This window comes from Neopsephotus bourkii, unplaced genomic scaffold (assembly GCF_033783945.1).
Source record: "Neopsephotus bourkii isolate Nb327-2 ecotype Australia unplaced genomic scaffold, CSIRO-AGI_Nbou_v1 NB_962, whole genome shotgun sequence".
In the NCBI taxonomy this organism is placed as follows: Eukaryota; Metazoa; Chordata; class Aves; order Psittaciformes; family Psittacidae; genus Neopsephotus; species Neopsephotus bourkii.
Window position 1 is genome coordinate 912,403 of NW_026901456.1, and position 27,184 is coordinate 939,586.

Consider the following 27,184-nt stretch of genomic DNA (forward strand, 5'->3'; position numbering starts at 1 on the left):
GTCTCTGGACTCTCAATAAATTCCTGAATGCTTCCATGTGCCAATGAGCTCCACAGTCTGAAGTAGCACTCAAAGAAAGAATTACTGCCCTTTTATTGCCTTTGAATGTGCAATTTCTTTTTCATTAAATGCTGATTTATTTGTGTATTATGAGTCAGCAAGAACAGACCTTTCCAAGAACTTCTCTGGCCTATACAGACAATTGAATTCAAAAGTTCTGATCTTTCTTTTCACAACAAACATGCAAAGGAGAGAACAAGAACCATCTTCATGCAGTGAAGTATTTATGGTTATTTTCCTGAGCAGTCTGACTGCCCATAAATTGTACCTTATGTCTTTTTTTTTTTTTTCCTAAGGAATAAAGCATTTACTCAAAAGATCTCAAATTTCTTTATTAATCATCTGATTTTTGATGCCACATTACTGCACTGACACAAGTATACTTTAACATTTATATATGAGAGCATTCCTAAATGTAAGAACCATAAAGCACATGAGGAGTTGATGGTTTGAAAACAAACCATCATGTTCTGTCAATGAAATGCAGGAAGACACGGAGGTGAAGAAAATAAAGCCCAGGTGGTACCTGAAAAGAGGTTTAACATTCTATCCTTGAAGCAGTTACGGTTTTCCAGATTAAAATAGGAGTAAGATTTACTCTCCTTTGCACATCGTTTCAAAATAGCCTCTACACCTGCATCAGTGGGAAGTGAAGAAAATGAAAACGTGCACCTGGCTGCACGCCTCTTCAACCATTTTCATTTTTAGGATCAAAGGGGATGGGGAAAACCCCAGCAGTAGAATAGCAGTGTCTTGCACCAATTAAACAGCTGGGGGAAAGGGCTTTCCCAGGACTTGGTTCACTGCCCAGAGCTGTAGTGGCTGATGAGGTGGCCAGCTCCAAGCTGCTTGCCATCATGCATAGCCACACTTGCTGCATCTTTGACATGCTGGCAAAAGCACCACATGGAAACTTCCCCAAGGCAAGAGCCTGGGGAATTGCACAACACTCCTGCTACAACTGGCAAATTCACTGACGCTATAAACATTGATTAGAACATATCCATACATATATACAACATAAATCGGTGAAGAATCAAGTTGACTTTTATTGAGGGAAGTCCTGCCTCCCAAATCTCCTAGAGGTCACTGGAAGAGTTAGGAAGCACATGGGAAACAGTGATTTGGCTTGGATAAAAAAGATTGAAAGGGAAAGTCCTACATGACTGGAAATGAACTGTAAATACACAGCCATTTTAAACAATGGAGGAAGGTTACCAGCAGGGTCCCACACGGATCTGTGCTGTGCTGTTTGTAAAGTGATCTGGATAAGGGAGTGAACAGTGATGTGACAAAGTTTATTGACAAAAAAAAGAAAACCAGAGGATAGTCAAAGTAAAACCAGCTGCAAAGAACAACAGAAGGATATTACAAATTCTGAGTGCACAATAAAAGGGAAATTATATTCATGTTGATATAATGTAAAGTGGTGCTCGCAGGGAAACACAGCCCTAATACATACACAACAATAGGCTTTAAATTATCTCTGTTCCACTCAGGACAGAGACCTTGCAGTCACTGTGGGTAACTCTCTGTGGGCAGACGGCTCAGTAGCAGTCAAAAAGGCAAAGAGAAAGACAGGTGTAATTATGAGGGAACAGAGAAAACAGAAAACATTGTTACAGTGCTGTATAAATGATGTACCCTCATTTTAAATCTGGCCATCCATTCTGGCCACCCCACCTCAAACGAAAGCAGAGCTAGGAAAGATAACAATGCAGGGAGACACAGACAATCACTGGTATGGAATGGTTTCGGCACACGAAGGACTAGACAAATTGTGAGTCTTCAGCTGGAACAGACAACCCAGGGGTAACAATAGAGAGGCCTACATGACAGTGAATGACAAGGAGAAAATCTACACAAATGGTCATTCATTATTTCTTCTAAGAAATTACAGGTCATTAACACAGCTATGACACAGCAGATTAAAAATTAATGAAAGTATATATATTGGCATAATGCAAAATTGGACTGTGGAACTCATTGGCACAAATCACAAGGATGTTCAGAATACAAAGGAACACAAGCAAAAAAGAATGCTCCATCCACAGTCACTAAGAACAACAGCGACAATACCATTTCCACTCCTAGAACCTATCAAATGCTGGCTGCCAAAACCTCAGTGGATGTGCCAGAAGTATAAGGCAGACATGAAGTCTGTAAGTATCCTGTGTGCATCATTGCTAGAGGCAGGATAATGGACTTGGGTACTTCTGCTCTTGGGGTCTGACCACTTTTACTAAAAGCAAGCTACAATAGCTCAGACCATGTGTTTTCGTTAGCTTCCGTTAAGCAGAGCCATAGACAGGAGTTACAGCACCATTTCAGGGGGCAAAACAGGTCAGAAGCCTTCACATCAATGAGTGAGTGACAGAGAGTAAATTCATCAGTAGTCTCAGCTGCTGGAAAAGTGCAGGCTCAGGCTTCCCTAAAGCCACAACCCGTTGAGGGCTGGGTTGCCCCATCTAACAGCAGCAGCTGAGCTGTACTTCCAGCATGCAGTGGGTTAAACAATCTTTTGCCTTGGTATCAGGCAGAATATTTTGCTTTGGGCCAGGTGACGAAGGTCTGGTGGCCTACTTGGCCTTACCAATCTGTAAAACCTCCAGGAGATCTCAACACAAAGTAGGACCTGCTATTAGGAAGTTAATGACTAATTAAAACTTAGTTTCGGTAGCTAGCACAGGCAAAAGGTCAGAAACAGAAAAATCTTCTGCTGCACTAACAAACTTGATGGCAATTTTTTCCTTCCTCTTATCTCCCTTTGAGTTGAGGAAAACTTTTAGAAGTATGACTAGGGTAAACCGACAGTCTCCTGAAAATAACTGATTACACAGTAAGAGAAGCAGGACTGTACTGGAATCTGTTAAGTACCTGGTATGAGGAACTGTATTTATCTGGGACTGTAAGTGCCTTTCCACCATGTTACTTTACAGAATTTAGACTTTCTATTTAAGAGGCTTCTCTATATTTCCAGTTAATTCACTTTCTTGTCCTGGTGACTACATCTTTAGACCTACATGGTAAAATCAAAGAGTTATTTTTCAGAGGTAGTTACTGAAGAAGGAACCCTCATCAGAAGTGTGTGAATCAGGTTAAGATGCAAACAGGTAAGGGCTACTACCTATACCACTCTACTCTTGTGCTGAAGACAAGCATACAAAGAAAAGTTAACTATAAGAACCTTAATTCTGACACAAAATAATGTTTTTCCACTAGCAAGTCCAAAGTACCCAAACACAAAAGCCAATGTAAAGCAGGAAAAATGAGAGCAAAAGCCTCACAAATAATGATAATTATTAGTGCTTTTCCTCATGAATTACATACTATCTTTAGGGAATTGTGCTCCTAATTATTTCAATTTAAAAATGCTACATTTCAGATGGCAAACATATTAACTTGCAACTCCTTAGAAAAACTGACAAAACTATTTAGCCATCAAAAACACAGGCTTAAAAGCATCTAGTAAAATCCAGCAAAATAAGCTGTGATGGCACTTAATTTTATTGCTGCCAATTAGCAATGTTAACTGCTTTTATACATACATGTGTACATATGTGCACACACACACACACATCTCCAAACATCAAAGAGAGCAGCACATGGAAACCCTGTTGTTCCTTACCCTTAAAGGAAAAATAAATGGAAAAAAACCCCCATGGAGTTAAAACCTACTCATATAAAATAAAAAAGTAAGTAGCTACTTTAGAGAACACCTTATTCATACAGAGAGAGCTTTTGTGTTTGTGAAACATAAATTTAGGCTTTAACAAGAATAAGGGTATAGAATGAATTCCAGCAAGGATGCAATTAGGTGTTCATTATCTACTGCACTACTTGCTAACACTAGCAGTTAAGTAACAGCCTAGCTTTTGTTTTGCAAGGATTTGAAAAAGTATTTAGCTGTGCCTATGGTTTTCCAGTTACTTTTAGAGTTAAAAATTAAACCTCCAAGTGAAGCACAGTTGGAACTACCAGACCTGGGTGGTCTCTACATAGAGAAAACGAAAGGTAGCATATTTAAGCAACAGATGAAATGGCTGCATTCAGGAAAACATTTAACTCCATGTCCATGAACTGTCTTTGAGTTATGGCAAGAACAAGAAAAGATTTGTTGAATCAAGGCCTGTTACAAGTGTAGTAAACAGCTTTATCTGGGTAAAGCTTCATCTACAATAGAAGGGTGGATGGAAAGGAATGCGGTGTTTGAACAATTACCTGGGTAGATACCTGCATGTTCTTCCAACTATTACTTCCATATGACTCTATGGCTTTGTACAGGTCATTTCATTTTGAAATGAAAGAATAATGAAGGTTATATACGCGGTTTTGCAAGGGCAACCCAAATACCCTTGAGGACTAAGTACTTGTAAGACTGCACGGAACTAAAACTTTCTGGTGTTTTCTGGAAGTCAGGGAAATGGTGGTTTGCTTTAGCTTTGTGGATGACTACAGGGCTCTCAAACTGGAGAAAGCAGAACAGAAGTGCAAAAAAGAATGCTACCTTTTTTTTAAAAACAATCTCATTGGACCTTAGTATGAGATAGCCTTTCTAACAATACCAGAGTTTATTTTAAATGTATGTAAAAATGAATAATCCAAATAAGTGAAATTTGGTAATCTTTCTGGTATGTCAATGCAGATGCTGTGCATTCACAGTTAATAACTATCTGATTTATAAAACAAAACCATCTAATGCAAAAAAATCCATTAATGATTTTTACTTGGTAACTGGTTTAAGTTAACTGTATCGAACTAGTATCACTAAGAGAGGAAAAAAACCCTGGCCATTTCTGTCAAGAAAATCATAAATAATTCACTAAGCTGCTCTATGCCCTCACCTCATACAGACTGCAGCAGATGTGCTAATGATTCTGCAGAACAGCGATCAGGCCCAGAGCCTGTGCAACCACATATGAAAAAAACACCCTCAGCTTTCTACATAATGCAATAAAGATGGACATGTAATGGTTTATCAGCAGAAGGGCAAGAGACACAGAAGCAGCTTTATGTGCAATGTCTCCTCGAAACTGTTGACTGACTGCAAAAACAAACAACTAACAGAGTTGGGAGAATGTAAACCAACCCCCAAACTATACTACGTGGAAGAAAGTAACACAGTTAATATAACAAAATCCTTGCATTGTGAATAATGGTCATCCTGAGAGTAGTATCATTGCAGCTGCTAGCGGTATAATTACAGTTGCAACTGTGCAGCAGATGATAACATGATCAACCCTGAACAGAGCACTGGTTGTTTGCTTTATCACCTTGAATTTCAGAAAATATGCTGATGCTAAGCAGCCTCCATTCTGATGCAGGTTCTCTTAATCTTCACTCAGTTTCCACAGATCAGACCTGAGGAATTAACATGAGTAAAAAAGATCTTGCTTATGAGTATTTAAAGATGTTTTTGTATGTATCTTTATGTGTGTATATACATAAATATATGAATAAAATAATCTCTATATATACACACAAAGAGAGAAAAGTTACTATTAAACCCAGAATTCAGCTGCAAGAAATTAAATGTTTGTCCTGAAAAAGCAGCCTCTGTCTGGGGCACAGGCGAGAAGGAAACACTATTGAAAAAGCTGTTAGAGTTAGGCTATCAAGGAAAGAGGAATTTCTATTTGAAGCTCTTCCTGTGGAAGTTCTCAGGCTGGACTGAAGCCTTCTAAGGTCTCCCTGTACACAGCAGTTTATAAAGAGCAAGAAACATCATAAAGCTCTTATTTTGCATTATATTAAAAACCAGCTCAGTGATGACTGCTTAGTACATCTATTTTCCTTGCCTTTGACCTTTTTCAGGAAAGAGACAAGAAAGGGATTTCAGCATAATTCTTATTTTTGTTCCCCTATTTGTGTATTAAAAAGTAGAAGGACAGTATGTTGAAGCACTAGCCTCCTTTTCAAATAGCGGTGTGAATCATATAGATGTATCTATACTAGGAAATGGAGGTCCCCCTGACAGTACTCTCTTCCTGGGACTGATGTAGATCAGATTCAAATTCAGTCTCTGACTGCTGACAGTCAAGGTGGAGCGCAACAGAGGTAGGGGTTGGGACAACTGGCTTAGATTTTACTAAATCCTTTACACTTGGCCCTTACCTATAAGCTTTTCTGCTCTATGGATTGCAAAACTACTTTTCCTGACTTTACTCACAGACTTGATTTTCTGAAGGAGAATCGTGTGGTGAAATAACAAGATCCTAGTTATCACAAACACTACTAAGAACTGAGTACTTGCTCTTCTTTTCTGTACTGTGACCAAATCATCTCTCCTGTGGGAAATGCACAGAGGTCATCTGAAAGATTCTGATCTATTAGTAAGGAAAATATACTAATCACTGTAAGAATGCTGTATGGGTGAAAAGCGGTAAAATGAAAATGGTAAGGATTAAAAAGGGGGCTTGTTTCTATGTTTGCCATAGTCCTTTCAGAGCTGACTTTCTTCAAGGGTTCTGAAAACCTACAGGATATTCACTTATTCCAGGCTTGGGCTGTTGCAGGTTGACATGACACCTGTTTTTTCACCCTAAAGGACCAGGTCACCAGCCTGTTCACTTGAGCAAATCAATTAGAAGCACAAACTGGAAAGTCAGGACAACGAAAAGGGCAAACCTTTCAGAAAAACAACAAGAATCTAGGCAATTAAAACAAAAAGTTACAAGCAACTGCAAGCATTAATCTGCCTCCAGATCCCTCGTTAAAGCTTTTTCATTGTAAAATAATATGCTCATTTTTCTTTCTTTCTTCTTTTTTTGAGATTAGCCTCAAACCGTAAGAACAGATACAGTGACTGCAAAACCCTCAGCATCTCCTCTCCCTTTTTAACCTGTAACATAGAAGTTTTACCTATAATTAGCAAGTAAAACAAACTTAAATCACACAGTTTTAAACTGTCAGAATCCCTTTTGTATTTCACAGTTTGAGACCTCATTTGCAGTACTGCATTCAGCCCTGGGGACCCCAACACAAAAAGGACATGGACGTGCTGGAGTGAGCCCAGAGGAGGAGGCCACAAAGACAGTCCAAGGAGCACCTCTCCTATGAAGATAAGCTGAGAGAGTTGGGCTGGTTCAGCCTGGAGAAGAGAAGGCTCCAGAGAGACAAAACAAGGTGGACATTTATTGCCAGAATTTGTATCAGTGAGGACAAATTTGTAGAAGTCTGAACATGGTGACTAAAGGCACAGGAACCTAAGGTCTGCCAACAGTGAAGAGAAAATGTTTTGCTTATTGTTACATTTAGCACTATTGTAAAGAGGCAAAATCCCCATTTCACAAGCCCATGTAATACACTTTATGCTGTGAAATTTGGAATGAAGGCACAGCAGTGAGAGATTCCAGTCTCTCAGGGAAGCAAGCATCGTCTCTCACAGAGGAACGTAGCACACATCCTTGCCAGGCTGGAGGGGTTCACTTTGTGCCAAAAGCAGAGAATGGGCCTTCACAGCACCTAAAATCTGTGCTAAAAGTGATAAAGGCAGCACAGGCCCCTGGACAGTACTGCTTTTGCAGTTGAGCAGAGAATTGAGGAAACAACCCATGTGGTTTTCACAGTGCAAAAGTTACTATCTGCTGGAAATTTCAAGCCATAATGGCCACATGCTGAAATATTTTTTACCTCTCCATATGTGTTATTCAGAAAGATCACTCATGACCTATGCTAGCCATACTTTCAGTATTATTTACAATACCCCAAATAACAAAGCGCTCTGACAGAATGGACTAGAACACACAATTTCACTCTGAAACTAGAGGGCAGCAGTGTGAGAAAACCCGCTCTCTAGAGAAGGGACACCAAAGGCTTCTGTCACATGTGTGTATGTGTGAGGGAATAGAAGGGAGGAAGGAATAACCTTTAGCAATAAATAAGGGCCTCGTAACAGGAGATTTTTCAAGACTGAAAATTAAAATAGTTAACAGTCTCAAACTTCAACATTACAAGAAAATTCCTAGATTGAACTAATACTACAAAATTCAGATTAAACACACTCGGTTTCATTTGTGATGATATTTCTACTGCTCTTGGGGAAGAAATCTAATCCAGAAGGCAGAGATGTTCCCCGATCCCATGATTTTTGGCATCGTTGGACAGCTAACTCCATACCTGTTTCCAGGCTCTCTTCATGGAATGAACTAAGACTCTGAACACAAGATGTCAGACTCCTAAAACAGTGCTAGGAGCACATCACCTGGCAAACCTTGATATAGGTGACTTTCAGAAAGGCATAAACACATTGGGAGGGTACTGTCCATATGGTATCTAATGGACATTTGTGGAGGAGAAGATGAAGAGAAAAAGAAGACAGATTGATCAGTTTGATCTGATCTGAAGAAAAAAACATAACGATGCTGTGACACTAAAATAATTCTGACCATAAAACAGACTGCTCTCATCTCACTATGTGCTGGAAAGCTCTTCTGAAATGAACGGCTGCTTGCTTTCAATGGAATCTGCCATTTCAAGATAATCCAAACAAATACAAGAGGAAAATCAACCTAAAAAGCAAAAGAAGTTAGCATGAAAAGCACTCTTTTACTTTGAAAAGTGGATTTGTCCCATTTACTTTCTCCAAACATTTGCAGCCTTATGCACCAAACTAGTAATCTGCTATTACTGTGAAATCAAGAGGAAGATACAGGTATGACAGAGGGCAAATAATCACCCTTCTCCATCCTAGAATGGAATGAATAGCTGTACAGAGGTGTCCTTAGAGAATCCAGAGGGAGCATGTACGTACCAATTTTTAGATACCTGGAGTTAGCCAAGAAAAATATCACAGTAAAAAACACGGATGCCCCCTGCATGAAGATATGCATGAGTTCTTTATTAGCCACAACTTCAAGAAACAGTATGCTCTACAAAGAGGATTCAACATTTCTATCACACATTCCCAAATTAAAAGTACTCTCTGCACTAGGGAGTGCCATGTCTACCACCTTCTGCACCTGCTAATGCATTATTGCTAGAAGGGATGACAACTTGATACGAGTATCAGTTCTGAGTCTCTGGGTCCTACACATCTGGAACACGCCTGGTGCAGATAGCACTCACACAGGTTCACGGGGTTTGTGTGGGAATGCTTCCCTGGTTCAGGCACAGCATTACATTTTAAGAGTGGGTTATACAAAAGCAAAGGTAATCATTTCAGCACAAGCAGATCACACGCATGCGGGGAAAACACAGGTTAGGTAAAAGCCATGCAAGTTATATACCTGGTCGTGTGGTGAGTCCTCTGTCTGCAGCTGGGCGGGCATCAACTGGCTCAACTGGGCATGTGCAGAAAAGAAACAGAAAAGCAAACAAAAAATAAACAAAATCCCCCAAAATGATAAAGTCAACTGCTCTTCTGTTGGGACAGTGCAGGAGACACTTACTGCATAGACAGTTACCGAAGCAACAGCTTCAGTTAATCCTGGAAATAAAAGGAAGGGATGGACATGACTTCGAAAGGAAAGATTCACAGCTGATGTGTCAATTTTACATCATATTCTGGTTACTGCTTAAAGTGAAAAAACATCCAAGATCAAAAATTTCTGTCTGCAGAGGGAAGCTATATTCATGATGTGCAAGCTTTTTCCAATTAATGATCAGATCTGGCAGCAAGAATGCACACAATGAGTTCTTGCAACTACTCTTGATCAATGCTGACTTATAAACCCACTGAACCCCAACTCCTTTTTCCTTTTAACAGGGATTCTTAACAGCACTAGCCATAAGGTGTGAAAAAAGTAAAGCACATTTTGAAAATACGATCAATACTTCATTGCAATGTGCTCAGATTTGCAGACAGAGTATTTGTCTTCCAATTTTTTAAAGGGAAGCAAAAGGAAAACGCCATTTTCTTCCCAATTGTGTGCCATACATAGTTTTACAAAACTCTTGTATTCCTGTACTAAGGCTTTATCAGATGAAACTTAAGGTGGATGAAACCCACTGGCATGAACAGAAAAACAGGATTTGCAAAACTTAGGAGTTGTTTAAGTCGTTACCCACTATCTCAGTTAAGTTCAAACATACTGGAGAAGTTAATTAAAACATTCAGATTTTCCCCCTCTTTTTTTTATTGTTTCTCTCTTTTGCTCCAATACTGTTGCCTTCTTCACCTACCCAAATGTTGGTGTCAGAAAGAAACTAAAATTCAGAAATAAAATATTATGTTGTATCTTAGAATTCAGAATTTTTACAGGAAGGTATTCTAATTCATTTGAATTCCTGGATTCAAGTATGAACCTTCTAATCAGCAGTAATGAGGCACAATAACACAGGAAACCTGACAAAACCACAGTTTTCAATCACTAAGAACTGCTCATCGCATTTGGCATCAGGAAATCACACAAACCTAATGATACTGATGATTTAAGTAACAGGACTGCCCATCTTCTCAGGATGTCTGTGTCACTTGTTTAGTGTTCCTATGGGTTTGACAAATAACCTACTATGCCTATGTGGCACCCATGTCCTTTGTACATAAGACAGCTCCTGCCTCTGGGAAAAAAAACAGTAAGCTTTATAGTAGCTCCAGACTAAAAGTGCATCCTCGTATCTGACTTGAAGGGCAAAATTTTCATAGGGCTTGCTGGTCTGGTGCTGCAGAGACAAGCCATCAAACTACTCTTCTTCACAGCAGTTCAGAGTGGCACTAGCAGACCATGTAATTGCTTTCCTTACATACTGCTGTACAAAACCCAATTTCCATCCTTAAATAAAAATTACATTTTTGAGTACTTTCCCATTTCAGTCTTTTGCTAGGTTTTCCAGTATTGTCAGCACCATCCCTCAGGCAGGTCAGCTGTAAATCTTCAGTGAAAAGGTCTGAATGGAAGAAATAACCAAGGTCTAACATTACTCAAACTGCTCCTGAAGAATCCTCTTCTTGCTGTGGTGTCTGCCTCCTCCCTAGAAGGCTAAGGGATCTTATTTCCCTCTCGCTCTGTAACCCTACATGCCCATCGCTATGGAGAACTGGGACAGCAGGTTGTGGGTAGGAATAACAATGGGAGCAGGTGAAAGCAGAAAAGGATGTTTGTACTGTTGTACAGTAGTACGGACCTGACCTCAGCATAATGCAGTATTTGTGGAGTCTAGTGAAAGTATTAATAATAATTCTTCTTGCCATCTATAGTTTTGGAAGCACTCTACAGAGGAAAAGGCAAACATCACTGGCACATTTCATAACTGACACAAAAACTAAACCAACCTTCTTGAGGTCACAAACCAGCTGCAGGGGAAAAACTGAAGGCAAAAGATCAGAGCAAAAGGTCTTCCAAAGCAGATCATGATTCCAGGCACTGAAGTACAGCGTGCCCCAAGCAGCACGATACAAACAATGGCTGATTTCTGGAGAGCTGCCACCTTTTGAATTACAGCTGCATTTCAAAACCTGCTTGCTCTTGCCCCAGTACTGATGGGAAGTTAACTCTGAGAACCTTGTCTGTGGGTTTCCTCGCTACCTCCCCTGCTGAGCCACAGCAACTCTCAACAGCTGATATAGAGGGGAGAAGTTTAAACCTACTACAGTTTTCATTAACAAGCGAAACTGTAAGATGTGCTCTGTATTATTATGAAAAGTGCATTCATTTTGATGCTCCAGAATCGTATCTGTCTTCAACACACTTCCATGTACACAGAAATACACAGAGTTAAGACTGAAAATTTTCCAAATAGCCTCACAATTGGTAGATACCTGCTTACACTGACTATGCAGGTTTCATACAGGCTCTGCAACCCACCATGTGTCTAATGCTAATGCATCTCAAGAGAAAGACAGACCACAGTTGCTTCTCTTTTCAAAAGTAAAATAAAGGTGAATCAAAAAGCTCGAATTTAGTACAAACCAGCAGGTGAGGACAGGTATATGATGCTCACCCACCAAGAAGAGTGTTGAAGGGAGTAACTGGCCCAGTCTTAAAGACAAAGACAGTGCATTCAGAAAAAAATCTCACTTCAGGTAAGTAATTTATCACTAAAGCTAACTATAACTGGTAAAATACAAAGGGTAAAACACTATACCCAGTTACCCACTGGCAAAATGATCATGGGCCTTGTTAGAGCTTTGCAACTATTGGGGTTTTGCCCCCACTGCTGACAGTGCATTTTTCATTGTTAAGACAATTTCCTGACAGTTTGGTGGTGCCTTCCGCGGTGTCCTCAGACAGCGTGTTCTGTTAGCCTGATTTGTACTGCAACACGCTAGACGTACGCTCAGCCACGGAAGCTGTGTTGTGTATGGTGCAGTGCTGTGGATTCATCTCTGTGGACATTTACTGGGAAACTACAAGGAAAGAAATTTTTTCAGAAAATACTGAGCTTCCTACACTTTCATGGTCTTTTTAATTCGACTATTTTTCACTCATTCATCAGAAAAAGCAATCTGAGTAAACTGCATAAACCTCATCCTTTTACCTAAAGATGCAGTTTAGACTGGAAAAATTCAAATTGAGTTATGAAGCCGTGAGATTATATGGCAATGTACCAATCCAATCCACTATTAATATCTCTGGCTGAAGGCTGGGATTAGATCATGGCCATGGCAGAAAAAAGGCATGAGAACTAACCACAAACCTAAGGTATTTTTTGTAGTATTTTAACTTCATCACCTGTATGCAGAATACTGGATACTCTGAAACTAAGACTTATTGGCTGCATTTCCTTCCATGTTTTTGCTTAAGCATTTCCTGAATGGCTCCTTAAAAACAAGGCCTGGTGCTGTGACTGTGCTGGAGGGGGTGGGATCCCTGGTCCTAATCCAGCCAGCTCCAGGATTTGTTTAGTTGCCTCTCACATGCCAAGGGTTCCATTAGAAGTTTGTTTTGACAGTAATGCAAATTTGCAGGGAGGTGAATGGTTTACTTGGTGTGCCTGCTCGGGACTAAACTATTTCTTATCCAGTGCAGCAGCTCTTTGCAGTGAGGAAGTTGAGGCTCTCATTCTCTACCTAGAAACCTATCTGCATGCTTAGCTGTTAGCATTCTGGATTTGTGTTCAGCAGAGTTTAAAACAAAGTTGACTTCAGCTTTCAAACTAGACCAAAACAGTATTAACAAATGAACGGGTAACTTGCTTGACATCTGAAACTCCTCTGGTAGTCTCTGATATCTGCTGGACCAAACGCTAGGCGGATTTCCCAGATACCACGTTGTCTGTGTGGAACATGCTGTGAGTTTCTTGACAGTGCTGAGCACCCTTAGCCCTCACCCAAGTAAATGGAAACCGAGGTGTTCAGTTCTCTTACCTGTAATGGCATGCTCTGCATCTCCCAGCAGCAAGAGATCGTCACTAATACTGCAACATTTAGTCACATTACAGTATTTGAGGTTTCCCTAGCACACTGTTTTTGAACTTACACCTTTTTTGATGAACTGTTATTTGCTAAGAAACAGGAATGACTTGCTCTGAATGACTGCATAAAATACAAAAACCTCACTGCGTAAGGGGAACTTACTGTGTGAAAAACAGACTATGCAAAAAGACCTTCAGTGCAGAGGGAAAGGAGAAAAAAAGGAGAAAATTGTGTCAAAATGTTATTTCTTTCTTGCTACTTCCAAATATTATAACAAGACAGACAGATGTTTTTGGAAGCAAATTAGACAAAGCCTGCGATTAGACCATGGCCACAGAAGAAAACAGGCATGGGAAGTGAGGACAAATGGCACATTTAGTCCTGGGTTTCTGGAACGAAGAGGTGGGAGACAAAGACAAAGGAAAAAGACAAGGCTGTGAAATTTCCCTTTGGTACTATGGGCAAGGGTGTAGAGAGGGTATCTAAAGAGAGAAAAAAGGTATTGTAGGCGTGAGCACATTAGCAACACTGTGGTCTGGGTAGTTGAAAGAGAAGGGCAACGGGAAACAAGGAGGACTTGAAGAAGTTTAAGTCTTCAAATAATTTCTAGCTGTGCAGACTTAAATGCTGATAATGGTTGGCCCAACAGAATTGTTTGCTGCAGTAATTTTATAACAAATACAAACCTGACATCAAAAACAAACCCCAACCTGAAACCCCAACAACTTAAAATGTATGAAAGTTAAAAGATGTTCCCACAGTAAACATTAAGTGCTGCAAGAAACCATGCAGTGCATTACAATACACAGGACTAATAATTAAACAGTATCTTAATCAAGGCAGGAGAGGTTTTGTTGATTTATGTCACACATTTTGAAAGAACCATACTCAATGTATTTGCCTCTGGGAATTCAGTGCCATACTAAAGTATGTACTTTTCATTAGTAAACTGTGGGCTTTGCCAGGTTTCTGAAGGATTATACTGTGTGTATGTCTGGGTGAACCTGTCTACCCATAACTTCTGAACTTGGTGACTGAAATCAGTACATTTTGAAAGGTGGGAGGACAGACTTCGAAAGTAATTAATCCTCATAAAGTTTCATGAAAGCAGTCAGTGGGTACAGAACCTGATGTCCTGCATGCTTCAGCTATGGGAGAAACAGCAGCCAGAGCTGTACTGGAATACTCCTGCAGGACAGACACCACCGGCCAGCCTGGTCAGCCATCTGTACTGCTCACCAGTACCTGATGCAATCCAGTCAGCTGCTCTCAGACACTCAGCACATCACTTGGCTGCAAGTGCCCTGCAGACATACCTGGAGTCCTTGTCATCATCTCCTGCTTTCTGGTTCTTGCTGCTGGCCAGCCCATTTAGCTTGCGCCAGCTCTCCTTCTGCGCTTTCACCTGCTTCCTACCTGTAGCGTTGACCCCCTGGCAGCCTGATTTTAGCCCTACTCCTGACCAGCCTCTCCTCTTCCCCTCAAATTTGGCTTCACTGACTTGCTGACCTTTGCTCAGATACTCTTTTACTTCATCCTGGCCTTCTCTGACTCCTGAGGATGATCCACTGATGACAGAACTGGTTCTGACTCCACTGATTTCACCTGGCATCAGCCTGAGACCTGGTAAATAAATGTCCCATGTTTCATCTCCCAAGCACCCAGCTGCCAACATGGTGTCTCACTGAGTGAGATTAACTGCCAACAAAGGCTGGTACCAAAACTCATTCTGAGAGCAGGTACAGGCTAAGCCAGTGGTTTCAAGAGATTTCTGAGGGAGGTTAATGTCTGTGCAGTTCAGTTAGGAATTACAAATTTGCCTGAAAAAAGACTTCTGTAGTTCCAGCCTCTGTGAATCTGCTGCTCTGCAGTAACAAACTTTCACTAATGTGATTAATTTAGCACTAATGACAGTGGAATTGAACTGATAAATGAAAACAAACACAATGGGAGAAACCTTAGAGACAGGATCGAAGTCCCTCAGGTTTCTGATTAATTGGCTCTGGCACCTAAATTAACTACCAATTCCGGATTATGCATAAATTATTAAAGAAGTATACAGCCGCTTCACTAAATTAGTCCATGAGCAATATGAAATACTCAGGAAAAAAAGGTTTCACTAACGGCCGCATTTGCGACTATGCAGGAATATTTCTGCAGTACATTCCAGACAACCAGTGCCTGTGTGGAAATAAAATAAACTCTCATGCTAGGATTGTGCAGGATCTGTAATAACTATTATACCAGCAAACAAAAAACTCTTCCTTAACTAAAACACTGATTTCATCATGGCACAAACCTAACAACTTCCTGAGCTACCTTAGCTAATTGCCATGTATTTTCTGAGACTGTCACTCATAATTTGTGGTAATTTATTTTGATTTGCTTTTCAAGGAAAGTAAACTCAACACTGAAAGCTATTGCTATGTCTAAATCCCAAATTTTAGTTCGGATTTTCTGTTCCATCAAAGGGACACAGCAGACAAGTTCTAAACTTACATCTGAGGAACTCTATCCTGCTTACATCAGAAAAACATCAATTTTCTGGGAACAATGTGAAGATAAACCACAAAGCTCAACTCAGAATATTCTGTGGTTTCTCCCCTTATTGTACATACCTTCATTTTCCGTATTGGCTGGAACAGAATCAACGCCAAATGGATGCCACGGCTGAAGGTCATCTAGGCTGAACTCTCCATCCACGGGCAGAAGTTCAACTGTAGTCTTAGTTTCTGTCAGCGAAGGCATGAGAGCATCGTTTCCATAGCTGATTCTGGGTTCGCTGATCATATTGGCCAAAACATCATCAGAATAGTTTTGCTCTTTCTGAAGTAATTCATCTGCAAGGGAAAGGAATTTCAACACAGAAATTATCTGAAAGAGCTGGCATTTCTGAGGATGTATTTCCAATGCTATTGAAGTAATAATTTACTGTTACAAGATTCTGTTTTCTTATGATAAAAAAAAACCATAAAGGCTTACAATAGTCAAACTATGTGATAAGCACTGCAGCTAAGCAAGGCGTTTTTTTTTGCAACATGAACCAGAATTGTTCAATACTGTTTCCCACCCCCATTTCCACCAGAGTTCACACGTCTGTGCTTTGCGAGTCCCTGGACTCTTCCCCACCATTTTTAAAGGAAGCACAAATCAATTCCCTTCAACTCAACATGTTGCTTTAAGTCAGCAAAAGCCCACAGGAAGCAATGTCTTTGTTATTACCCCTTACTCTTACATTCTCCCTATCAAAGCTCTTTAAATCCTAAATCAACTGTGAAAGTTACTATATTAAATTTGGCTTGAAACAACACACTGAATCTAAAGAAGCAGTTACTCTTTTAACATACATAACTTTGCCAAAATACTGAAGTAGTTCCTTGATAAAAATCTTTAGTAGTAACACACATCTGTAGGCAAATTATTTTACAAGAAACCAGGACCTAAAGCGGTGCAGTACTATTTAGGTTGTGTGTTTTTTGATTTGAAACAAGATGAGATCAAAGCACTTTTAGCTCCATCAGGTGTATAGGATAGGTCGTCCAACTCATAAGCTCAGTGTGTGCTTAATTATTCCAACTCCCGTCTCATATCAAAGTTCATCTACTCTCCATCTACCTCTTCACTGCCAGTTTTTCCTAGGAACAACACACTATTTGGAAGTACTCTGAGGGAACTTGGTGCACAACAGCATGTTCAAGTAAGCAAGCAACCACAATGGAGACAAATAACTGCTAATAATGCACCAATGTAATTAGCAAGAAGCTGAATAGCTCAGAATCAAAGACTGTAAAGCTTACATTACTAGGGGTTAAGTGCTTGCACACATAAGCACACCCATGACAGCTGATGATACAAGAGCTTTTACTAAGAATGATTTCTCTTCACCTGGTTAAGGGCCCCCTGACTGTCAATGCTTCACACCCCATCTGAACTCTGTAGCAATTCAGGGACAGGAATCGCCATGCTAGCGCTAAACCTTTTCTGTCACTCTGTATGGGCTCACTTATTTCCCAGTATCAAAAGTGAGAAAGAGCATCTACATTTCTGTACATGCCAGATCTTTGAGACCCCTCAGTAAAATCTTTTGAATGTTACGGTACAGACATGCCTGACAGAGTGGGGGTACCCAATTCCCATCATGACACCGTGATTATATCCAAGTCCCAACAGGCTGGGAGGGATGCATACACAAAGTCTCTCTCACAATGGTACCCAACTGGGAGGATGTCACTGCCAGCACTTGCAGGCTCCATTGTCTCCCATTCAGCTGTGGCACAGAGCACAGACATTAACCGACCCACACAACAGCTCAAGTGAGGTGGACAGATAGTACAACCAGCAGATTATTATGACTGCATCCATTTTACAAGCAGGGAAACAATGGCCAAAATGAACGAGCCCATCTGATGTGATGAATCAGACAACTGCAAGTGCCTGGCTTAGAAACCATGCTGGAGTCTATCAGACTGAGGCAGCTGTGTCTGCACTGAGTAAATCATTTGCAAACAATTGCTTCAATCTCTGAACTGCTGCTAAAAAAGTTTGCCCTAGGGTGTCCGGTTATCCACACCAGCTGGCAAAGTCCAAGACCAGTTATTCAGTGTTGATTTTGTTCCAAGTATTGATAACTACTTCAATCATCAGTTACACTAACGGAAAGCCATACAGCCTGGCTGTTACACAGCTATACAGTATTTGCTCTCCTTTTCACAGTTGCCAACTTGAGCTCCCCTACCCTGCAAAAGACAATTCTCTAAACAAGCAGAGGTACAGACACAGCTGCAGGCTAGGACGCGCATTCAAGACTGTTTCAGGAAGTTTTCTTTGTGTGGTGAATATCTTCATGGTTAGGTGCTGAAAATGGAGAGATTCTGGGCTTGCTCTTCAAAATTCATCTCCCATCAAATCAACAAGACAAAAACTTCATGACAATCACCCTACAATAAACTTCTTGTTGCCGGGCTTATTATCTCCTTGTAGTGTCCTACTATGTCCTACATGTCCAGCCATGGAGAATAAAAAGGAGGATGCTGAAACCTTTTGTCCCTCTGAGAGCATGTGCTCAAAAGCAGCCATGACCTGGGGAAAAACCTTTGGGACCTCAAACCTCGTTCTTGGGCTCACTGCAGGCATTTCCCCATGAGTCATCACAACTCAACAATGGCATCTAGAAAAACTGAAGTGAAATACATGTGGTGAACTAGACAGAAGGGCAATAGCACTGCAAGTTCCTTTCGAGACTATTTTCTTATCCCACAGAGCCACACAGAACCAAAAGCAAAGAAGGAGTAGAGGAAAAGAAAGAAAACTTCTTACAGAATCTGCTGGTGGACACTGGACTGTTACAAGCCAGTTGTCCACAATGGCCCTAGACTGCACTTTTACTTGCAGAGCTCTGCAAAGACCACAATACTAGCAAACGTACCATGATGAATCCTAACAGAGGTGATGGGAGTCTTAGAGTGGTAAACCCCATGCTATTTTATAACTTTATCTACTTTTTATTGGCATACAACACTGTTGCCAGTGTTGGACTCTGGGGCATACTTACCCCAGCCCTGAACTGGCATAGCTATAATGACAGAAATTTCACCTATAAGAGCTTCACTTATTTTTGTTTTCTTTACAAGGAGCCTGTTTACTAGATGGAAAGCTCTGCAATAACTGCTGTGTGTAAGACTCTTGAATTTACTTGAAAATCAGCTTTAAAATTGGCAATTGTAATTTTGGAAGTTCTATAAAGCAATTTAAGATCTTAACCAGACTAAACAAAGTGCACACCGAACACATCTAATTAAGACACTGTCAAATTACACGACACAGATTTGACCCAACACCCAACTTCCTTTGTAAAACAGTATCTACACGACAGAATACATATTGATTTATCCAGAGGGACCTTGACACGCTTGTGAGGTGGGCTGATGCGAACCTCATGAAGTTTAATCATGCCAAGTGCAAAGTCCTACACCTGGGTCGGAGCAATCCCAGGCACAGCTACAGGTTGGGCAGAGAAGAGATTCAGAGCAGCCCTGCAGAGAAGGACTTGGGGGTGCTGGTTGATGAGAAAATGAACATGAGCTGGCTTCAGTGTGTGCTTGCAGCCCAGAAAGCCAACTGTATCCTGGGCTGCATCAAAAGGAGCGTGACCAGTAGGTCCAAGGAGGTGATCCTGCCCCTCTGCTCTGCTCTTGTGAGACCTCAACTGGAGGGAGTATTGTGTGCAGTTCTGGTGTCCTCAACATAAAAAGGACATGGAACTGTTGGAACAAGTCCAGAGGAGGGCCAGGAGGATGATCAGGGGACTGGAGCACCTCCCATATGAAGACAGGCTGAGAAAGTTGGGGCTGTTCAGCCTGGAGAAGAGAAGGCTGCTTGGAGACCTCCTAGCAGCCTTCCAGTATCTGAAGGGGGCCAATAGGGATTCTGGGGAGGGACTCTTCATTAGGGCCTGCAGTGACAGGACAAAGGGTAATGGGTTAAAACTTAAACAGGGGAAGTTTAGATTGGATATAAGGAGGAAATTCCTTACTGTGAGGGTGGTGAGGCACTGGAATGGGTTGCCCAGGGAGGTTGTGTGTGCTCCATCTGTGGCGGTGTTCAAGGCCAGGCTGGACGAGGCCTTGGGTGACATGGTTTAGTGTAAGGTGTCCCTGCCTGTGGCAGGGGGGTTGGAATGGGATGATCTTAAGGTCCTTTCCAATCCTAACTATTCTATGATTCTATGACAGGTTTGAGAACCATCTCAAACTGGTACAAATGCAGAGTCTCACTGCCTCATATTCACCATCTTATCAGTGACCATTCAATCTGAACTGAACATGTGTTCTTCCCAAAGTTATGGTTGCTTTTGAACATGTGCTTTCAAAAAGACAAAATTTAAGTGTCAGCAACCTCACTACACTTAACATCAGATATTAACAAGTGCCTGGGTCATAGGCTGGCTTCATTTGTAGGTGCACACATATTATACCAGTTTGAAGACAGTTTAAATCATGCAAGTGCTGTATATCACAGTTAGGATTCACCAAGAACATTTACACAATCATTTATTCCAGTGCATGTGATGAGAGGTAACACATTTAGATGCAGCTTTCATGATGCCTACTTTATGGGCTAATTCAACATGTCACAGCTCAATCTTCAACATGATCATGTGCCTAAAGGAGTTGCACTGATGCAGTGCAGTCAGGTTTTAACTAAATTTGAACATCTGCATCTGATCAGCTGTATGAATCAAAACTCCCCGAAACTGGCATATTTGAAAACAAAGCCTCCTTAAAAACTGAGCCTTAGTGAATACTTAAAAACAAACCCAAAACATTATTTACCTCTACATCTGCATTTACATTAGAGCTCTTACATAATCTGACAGCATACCTGTAACCCGCTTATGTGGCAGCACTTCCAAATGAACAGATGTATTTCACATTCAGAAAGCACTTTTATTTTCCCGTAAGTATTCCTATGGAGACGTGTTGTAAATACACAGTTTACGTAGGGAACTTCAAAATACAAAGTATTAGTAGTGCAAGTAAAGCATTTTAGAGAAGTAACACTTAAGGTTCAAAGGACTTTCTGTACCTCTGATGAATGCAAATTCTACAGAGTCAGAAAGGTAGTTAAGTCACTTGTATATCCTGTGGGTTTTATATATATAACTTTCTTTTCTGCATCAAGCTAGAGTTCCTCCTCTGAGGTCGAAGGAGAGAATATACCTGAAAATACCATGGGTATTTCCTCCAGCTTCTGCCCAAGTTAGCGGAAATTTCAAGCATGTGCTTAAATTTAATCACACTGAAGTCTGTGCCTTACCACAGAGAGTTAAGCTCCACTGAGTTTCAAGCATATTGTTATTTTAACACGTTTTGCTCAATCAAGCATGTAAATTCATAATGTTACATACTACTGGGTGTCATAATTATAATATTATCAAGCTGCAAAACACAATTATGTGGCATTCACTGTTGAATTCATTCATTTATACAGTACAAGTCAAATATAATTTAGAGAGCAACTCTCATGACACCTTTATTGAAAGTGACCAGCCTACTGGAAGGTGTGAGTGGTTTTGCTGCCTGCACTCTTTGATGATGATGACAGAAGAGCGGTATGCTCGATAATTACTGTGAAATACTGGAAACGAGCCTAACCTGCAATGCTCAGATCCATCCTGACAGAGAAACGTGACCACCCCGTCAGATTTCTTCTCTTCTCCTGCCTAGCCTGTGAAATTATGCCACAGGTTGTCTTATCCAGAAACTTTTACAGTGCAGTATGTCTTTCTGGGTTAAACTGAGACTGAAAGAGGAAGAACCATGGAAAACAGTATTTCACAGTTCTTATTTTCTGGCCTTTAGAATCTTCATTATTGCAAGAGTAAGTAGCAGCAGTAGTTTTTCAGATTTCAGAAATTATGTGCCTCAGAATCTTGTTCAATAAGGTGAAAAGACTTTTGCTTTTTCAGCTCCTCAGGAAATAAACATTTAAGGTATTATGAAGCAGCTCACCTAAGAAATTTCCCCTAAAGTTAGTAAGAGAATAATCATACCCTGCTGCCCAAGAACCAAGCTTCAGAAGAACGACACCTCTGAACTCGAGAACAGTTGCCATATTTAGAACCATACTAAAAAACACATGCTTCTGGTATTTTTAAAAGGATCACAACTAGATCCCTTTCATTTCTTTCCCACTTCTTGCTGCTTCTCCCCTTCCGGTATATGTGCATTTCAATGTTTCCCAGATCGCATTATAAAAGCAACCCAAGTTGAATCTCCTCTATAAGCAGGTACATGTAATAATGTTTCACTTGGATTTGCCTTGCAGACTATTCGTCTGAAATTACAAAAAACCCCAAGGATGTTTAACTTCTATACATAGCAACTGTCCTGCACATAGACTGTGACATAAGCAATTTTCTGGTATTAAACAGTACTCAAAGCTTGGATGATCCAATTCAGGAAAACATTTTTTACCACATAACGATTAATTTCAATATGACCTAGGTGTCTTTCTCATTAGGGATGGACTTTAACGCAAATTTTGTTTTGTAGGGAACTATGCAATTGCAGAGAGCTTTGAGTACAGGTTCACGAAAATTTCCACACCACTTCATCAAGGAAGAACCACAGTCACCCTCTCTCGTTTTTACAGCACGCAGCATGAAACTCAAGGTCTCGATATTTTGTTTGATTTTATAAGGAGGCAGCTATGACACTCTTTGCCTCCAGTGAAAGAATATCAGAATTACTACAGCCCCTCAGCTACCTGAGAGCTACATATATCAGTTACGAACTAAAATTAAAAATCAATACATGGCTACAGATGTGTTCATATTTCTGATTTTTAAAAACATTTAATGGCCAGCCTTCTGATTTATGACAGCATTTCCCCTTCAGTTCAAAGCAGGAAGTATTAAAGCAAGTTTGTGGGATAGAGTTGTCCAAAACCAGAAGCTTGTGCCAATTAAAGACCCTATTGAAACTCTATACCGTACTCAAGAATATACATTGTTGTCATCATTCTGATCCACATAAGGTACTGTAACAAATTCACAAGGTTTAAATTTAACTCGTTTAATTCCAAATTAACATATAATTAAGTGCTTTAAAATAGGCTGAGAAGCCTAGATTAAAAGAAATAAACAGCTGCCCCCCAATCATCACTGACATTTCTGCCAGATGAATCAGCATTCATTATTCCCCCTCAGTCTTGTATGAATTAGAAAAAGCCAAGTACATTTCCATCCTAAATAAGGAGGTTACAGGGCTTGTAAATGAACCTGCCCTTCAAAAAAGCATTTATATGAAAAACATCTATGGAATTTTATTACCTTATTTTCTGAAAATATACTTAATTTACTCATAAATTATGTATCAGTCTTACTTACCGATTAAAATGATCAGATTTATTTGCCAACCTTGTACTACACAGTAAAACTCAAACCTGCAGTAGAACCTAAAACTCTACCACTTTCTAACCCCTGAAAAAATGTCCAGTACCCATCGTTTCTGACGAAAACTTCTAAAGGTATGAATCCCACAGCAATTTTTGATGTTTACTGAGCTTGGAGGCAACTGGTGAACCACTAAACAGTCCATACAAATATAAAAGTCTAAACATTAATTTGTTGCACCTGAGCAACCCAGAGAGCATTTTCAATTTGAGTCACCTATAATAGTTTAAATTGGAATTTACCAAAACTGAATTGTGCAGCATCTGCTCAAGATAAAATATATTTTGCCTACTTATTAAATGCAGTTTTAGCACTTGATAGGCCAAATGTACCCTGGTTGTCAGAGTATTCTGAAGAGATGAATTTATTTAATTAAACAAATATATCCATTAAGCGGGATATGGCCTGTTTTGATGGCTTTTATGCTGCTTTCATATGCATGATCTGATAGAAGGAAACAGAACAGTGAAAGGACTGGAATCCCAGCTAGGTAGCACTATTCAGGAAAACGCATTTTTCAATTAAATTGGGCATATGAGATTCACACAGCAGGAAAAAGCTGTGCTGATGCAAGATTGCTTCATTTATAATCCCACATGCATGGGAACTAGCCGTTAGGAGGTTACTGCAACATGTCCATCAATCCAGCAGTTCTGAAAAAATCACATATCCTCGGTAATTCTTTTTCCTTCTTATCCCAATAGTAACAGCTTGCCTAGCAAGAATATGTCAGATACTCTTGACCATTATAAGCATCTGTGAATTTTCACTCTGTTCTTCTGAAGAGGAAGTTATGCTTGAGTAAAACAAACCTTAGTACATCATCGGCATACTCAGTGCTCCCCCCAGATACTTGCCCATAGTGATGCATTTCAGACTTCAGTGTCTGAATTCCCCCGAATAACAATTCCAGAAACTGCTATGGGAATGACAACTGACACACTAGCTCTGTAATATATAATATGTGAAGCTATAATATATAGCTTGTGCAAACAGCCTAACTGGTTCTCACTGGACATTTAGAATCTGCTGGCATGTAAGAATTAAGATGATTACTTTGCCTCTTTCACAATCCAACACTCCTCCCTATTAGAAATATGATCTCTTAGTGACTCACAGAGAATGACACAACTGTGTTTCCAAACCAAGTAACTGGGAAAAGAAAATCTATTGTTCAACAGTAAAGTGAAAGCTGCTGTAGATGTGTCCGTGCTTCCATGATTTTGGGCTGTTTCAGTACTAGTGGACATTGACATCATTAACTTGATTTAAGGTGATGAGAAGATGACATATTTATGAATTATATTACACGTATATTCAGTGCACCAAGAAGATTTTCAGTAACTAAGTGCAATGACACTTCTGTAAGCGGGCGATGTTTCACCAAGCCAGTGCTTCCCCGTCTGAATGGAAGCTATGCATTCAGAAAATCAAGCTCATCTGAGCTAACCTGCCCTCAGATCATACATGCATGCTGGCCAACTGCAAGATGTTTTCAGACTTCTGTCATCCATCTAATAAAAGAATGACATCTTAAATTTGGCACATGATGAACTAATTAGTTTCTTAAAATATAACGGTAGAAGCAATTATCAGGAAATACAAATGAGAAAGGCTGAGAGAAGCCATCCCCCCTCATAAAACAGTAAAATCAGACTTTATGAGTGCTCCAGCTTTTCTTTACACTTACACCAAAGATGCAACAGAGCAGGAAATCAGCTAAAATACTGTTTGTGAGCAAATTTAACTATGAGGTAATCCTGACCTACAATGCTTTAAAAAATGAAACATATCCAGTATACTGATTTAAAATAATACACACACTCCTATATTCAACTTTTTCATACAACTGTAACCCCTCTACCAGTGCAAACAATACTCTTAACCAGCTGCCACTCTGAGCTCAGAGATGTCTTTTGGTCATTAACTTCCTGTGGGACCTTAAATAGCAAGATAACTTGCTATTTAAAGATAAGTGTCTATGAAAAGGTACTTCAGGCTAGGGTAACGGAAAGGATACAGAACAGACTTCAAGAAGGATCTACCAATGCAGGACAGTGTTCTAGCTATCAGCTCCTCAAGAAAATCAAGGCAACACCTTTATACCTCCCCTGCTAAAGGATGGATTATTTAGAATTGAAAGATTTAAATAGCCACTGAAATAGCAGATGTCCAAAAATTAAAACCAACTTTGCTTATAATCTACGAGTCCATCATTATTACCAGAAGTTCCTGGGTTTTGTCTAACACTTGGATCATGAGATATTCTCACAGGTGCAAGCGCAATAGAACAGTGTTTTTCAAACCAGAGGAAAAAATAATAAACTTCATAAGACCTTTTTATTCTGACAAAATTTCTCAAGAGTGGACAGAAAACAAGATGTCCTATCTCTTTCCGTGATGAAAAGCTACTCCAATTCAAAGTCATGTGAAGCCATTTATCCTTTTCACAATATCTGTAAGATTGGAGGAAGCTGGCTCTTTTACTGACTGAAGTCATGTTCACAATATTTATGAGATTAAAAGAGGGCTTGTGTGCACAAAACTCAGGATTCATATCTTTTCTGAAGAACATTAGTGCCCATGACAAGACACAATAGACCATTTAGGTACAAAAGATGGGGAGGATACAGAATGCTGCTAATGAAAGCATTTGAGAACATCAACGTCAATGAAGTACATTTATATCTATTTTAATCATGTGCTATTTTCTGCCTATTTTTCTATGACAGTTAAATAATCTGGACAGAAAATAAGAGATGCTTAGAAGAGGAAAACATTGTATCTATTTCCACTTTTTTTTCTCCTTCTCCACTATGCTGCAGCAAAGGACGTAGAGTTTTCAATCTGGAAAAGTAACTGAGGTTCTTTAGCTCTTCCAAGATCCCAAATGCCATTCAGAATTTACAAAGCAACATGGAACTGTCCTTCCAGCTAGCAACTACATTTGCCTATTACAATACAGCACACTAAAGGAGGACAGTAAGTTAGTTGCACAAGAAGTGCTAGGTCCTGCTCCTGTACCTGGAGAATAACCATCCCATGCACCAATAAATGCTGGAAAGCAGCTCAGCAGAAAATAACCTGGGGGTCCTGGTGGACACCAAGTTGAACACAACCCATTAACCAGCCCTTGCTGCAAAGATGACTAATGGTATCCAAAGCACTGCCAACAGAAGGGAAGGGATTCTTCCCCCTCTGCTCAGTGCTGGTGAGGCTACATTTTGAGTGCTGTGCCCAGTTCTGGGTTCCCCACTACGACAGAGACTTGGAACATGCTGGAGAGAGTCCACAGAGGGACTGGATCATCTCTCCTAAGAAGACTGGGAGAACTGGGGCTGTTCTGCCTGGAGAAGAGAAGGCTCAGGGGATTTTATCAATGTATATAAATACCTGAAAAGAAGGTGCAAAGAGGACACAGCCAGGCTCTCTTCAGTGGCGCCCAGTGGCAGGACCACAGGCAATTGGCAGGAACTGAAACACAGGAGGTTCCCTCTGAACATCTGGAAACACCCTCTTACTGTGAGAATGACTGAACACTGGCAACTGGCTCTGGGTGGCCCTGCCTGAGCAGGAGGCTTGTACCAGATGACTTCCAGAAGTCACAGAATCATAGAATAGCTTGTGTTGGAAGGGCTCTTCAACACTCATCTAGTTCAGCCCTCTGCAATGAGCAGAGACATCTTCAACTAGATCATGTTGCCCAGAACCACATCCAGCCTGGCTGTGAATGTCTCCAGGAATGGTGCATCTACCACCTCTCTGGCTAACCTGTGTCAGTACTGTACCACCTGCAAGTCCCTTCCAACCTCAGCCATTCTCTGATTCTGTGACATCAGCTGGTTCCCCACATGAACAGAATACATCACCTTGCT

The 27,184-nt window shown here is 40.4% G+C and overlaps 1 protein-coding gene across 5 annotated transcripts in view; it reads right to left on the reverse strand.

Moving 5' to 3' along the window:
• The window catches only part of APP (amyloid beta precursor protein), a 207,962-nt gene that overhangs the window by 12,730 nt on the left and 168,048 nt on the right, over window positions 1–27,184 (reverse strand). For 3 of the 5 annotated variants that reach the window (XM_061358978.1, XM_061358977.1, XM_061358981.1), the window contains 2 exons: window positions 15,973–16,194; window positions 9,288–9,341 (listed from right to left, as the gene is read on the reverse strand). In XM_061358978.1, the coding sequence (XP_061214962.1) occupies window positions 9,288–9,341; window positions 15,973–16,194 (276 nt within the window). The remainder of the gene's footprint in view (window positions 1–9,287; window positions 9,342–15,972; window positions 16,195–27,184) is intronic. The other 2 variants (XM_061358980.1, XM_061358982.1) reach the window with 1 other exon arrangement.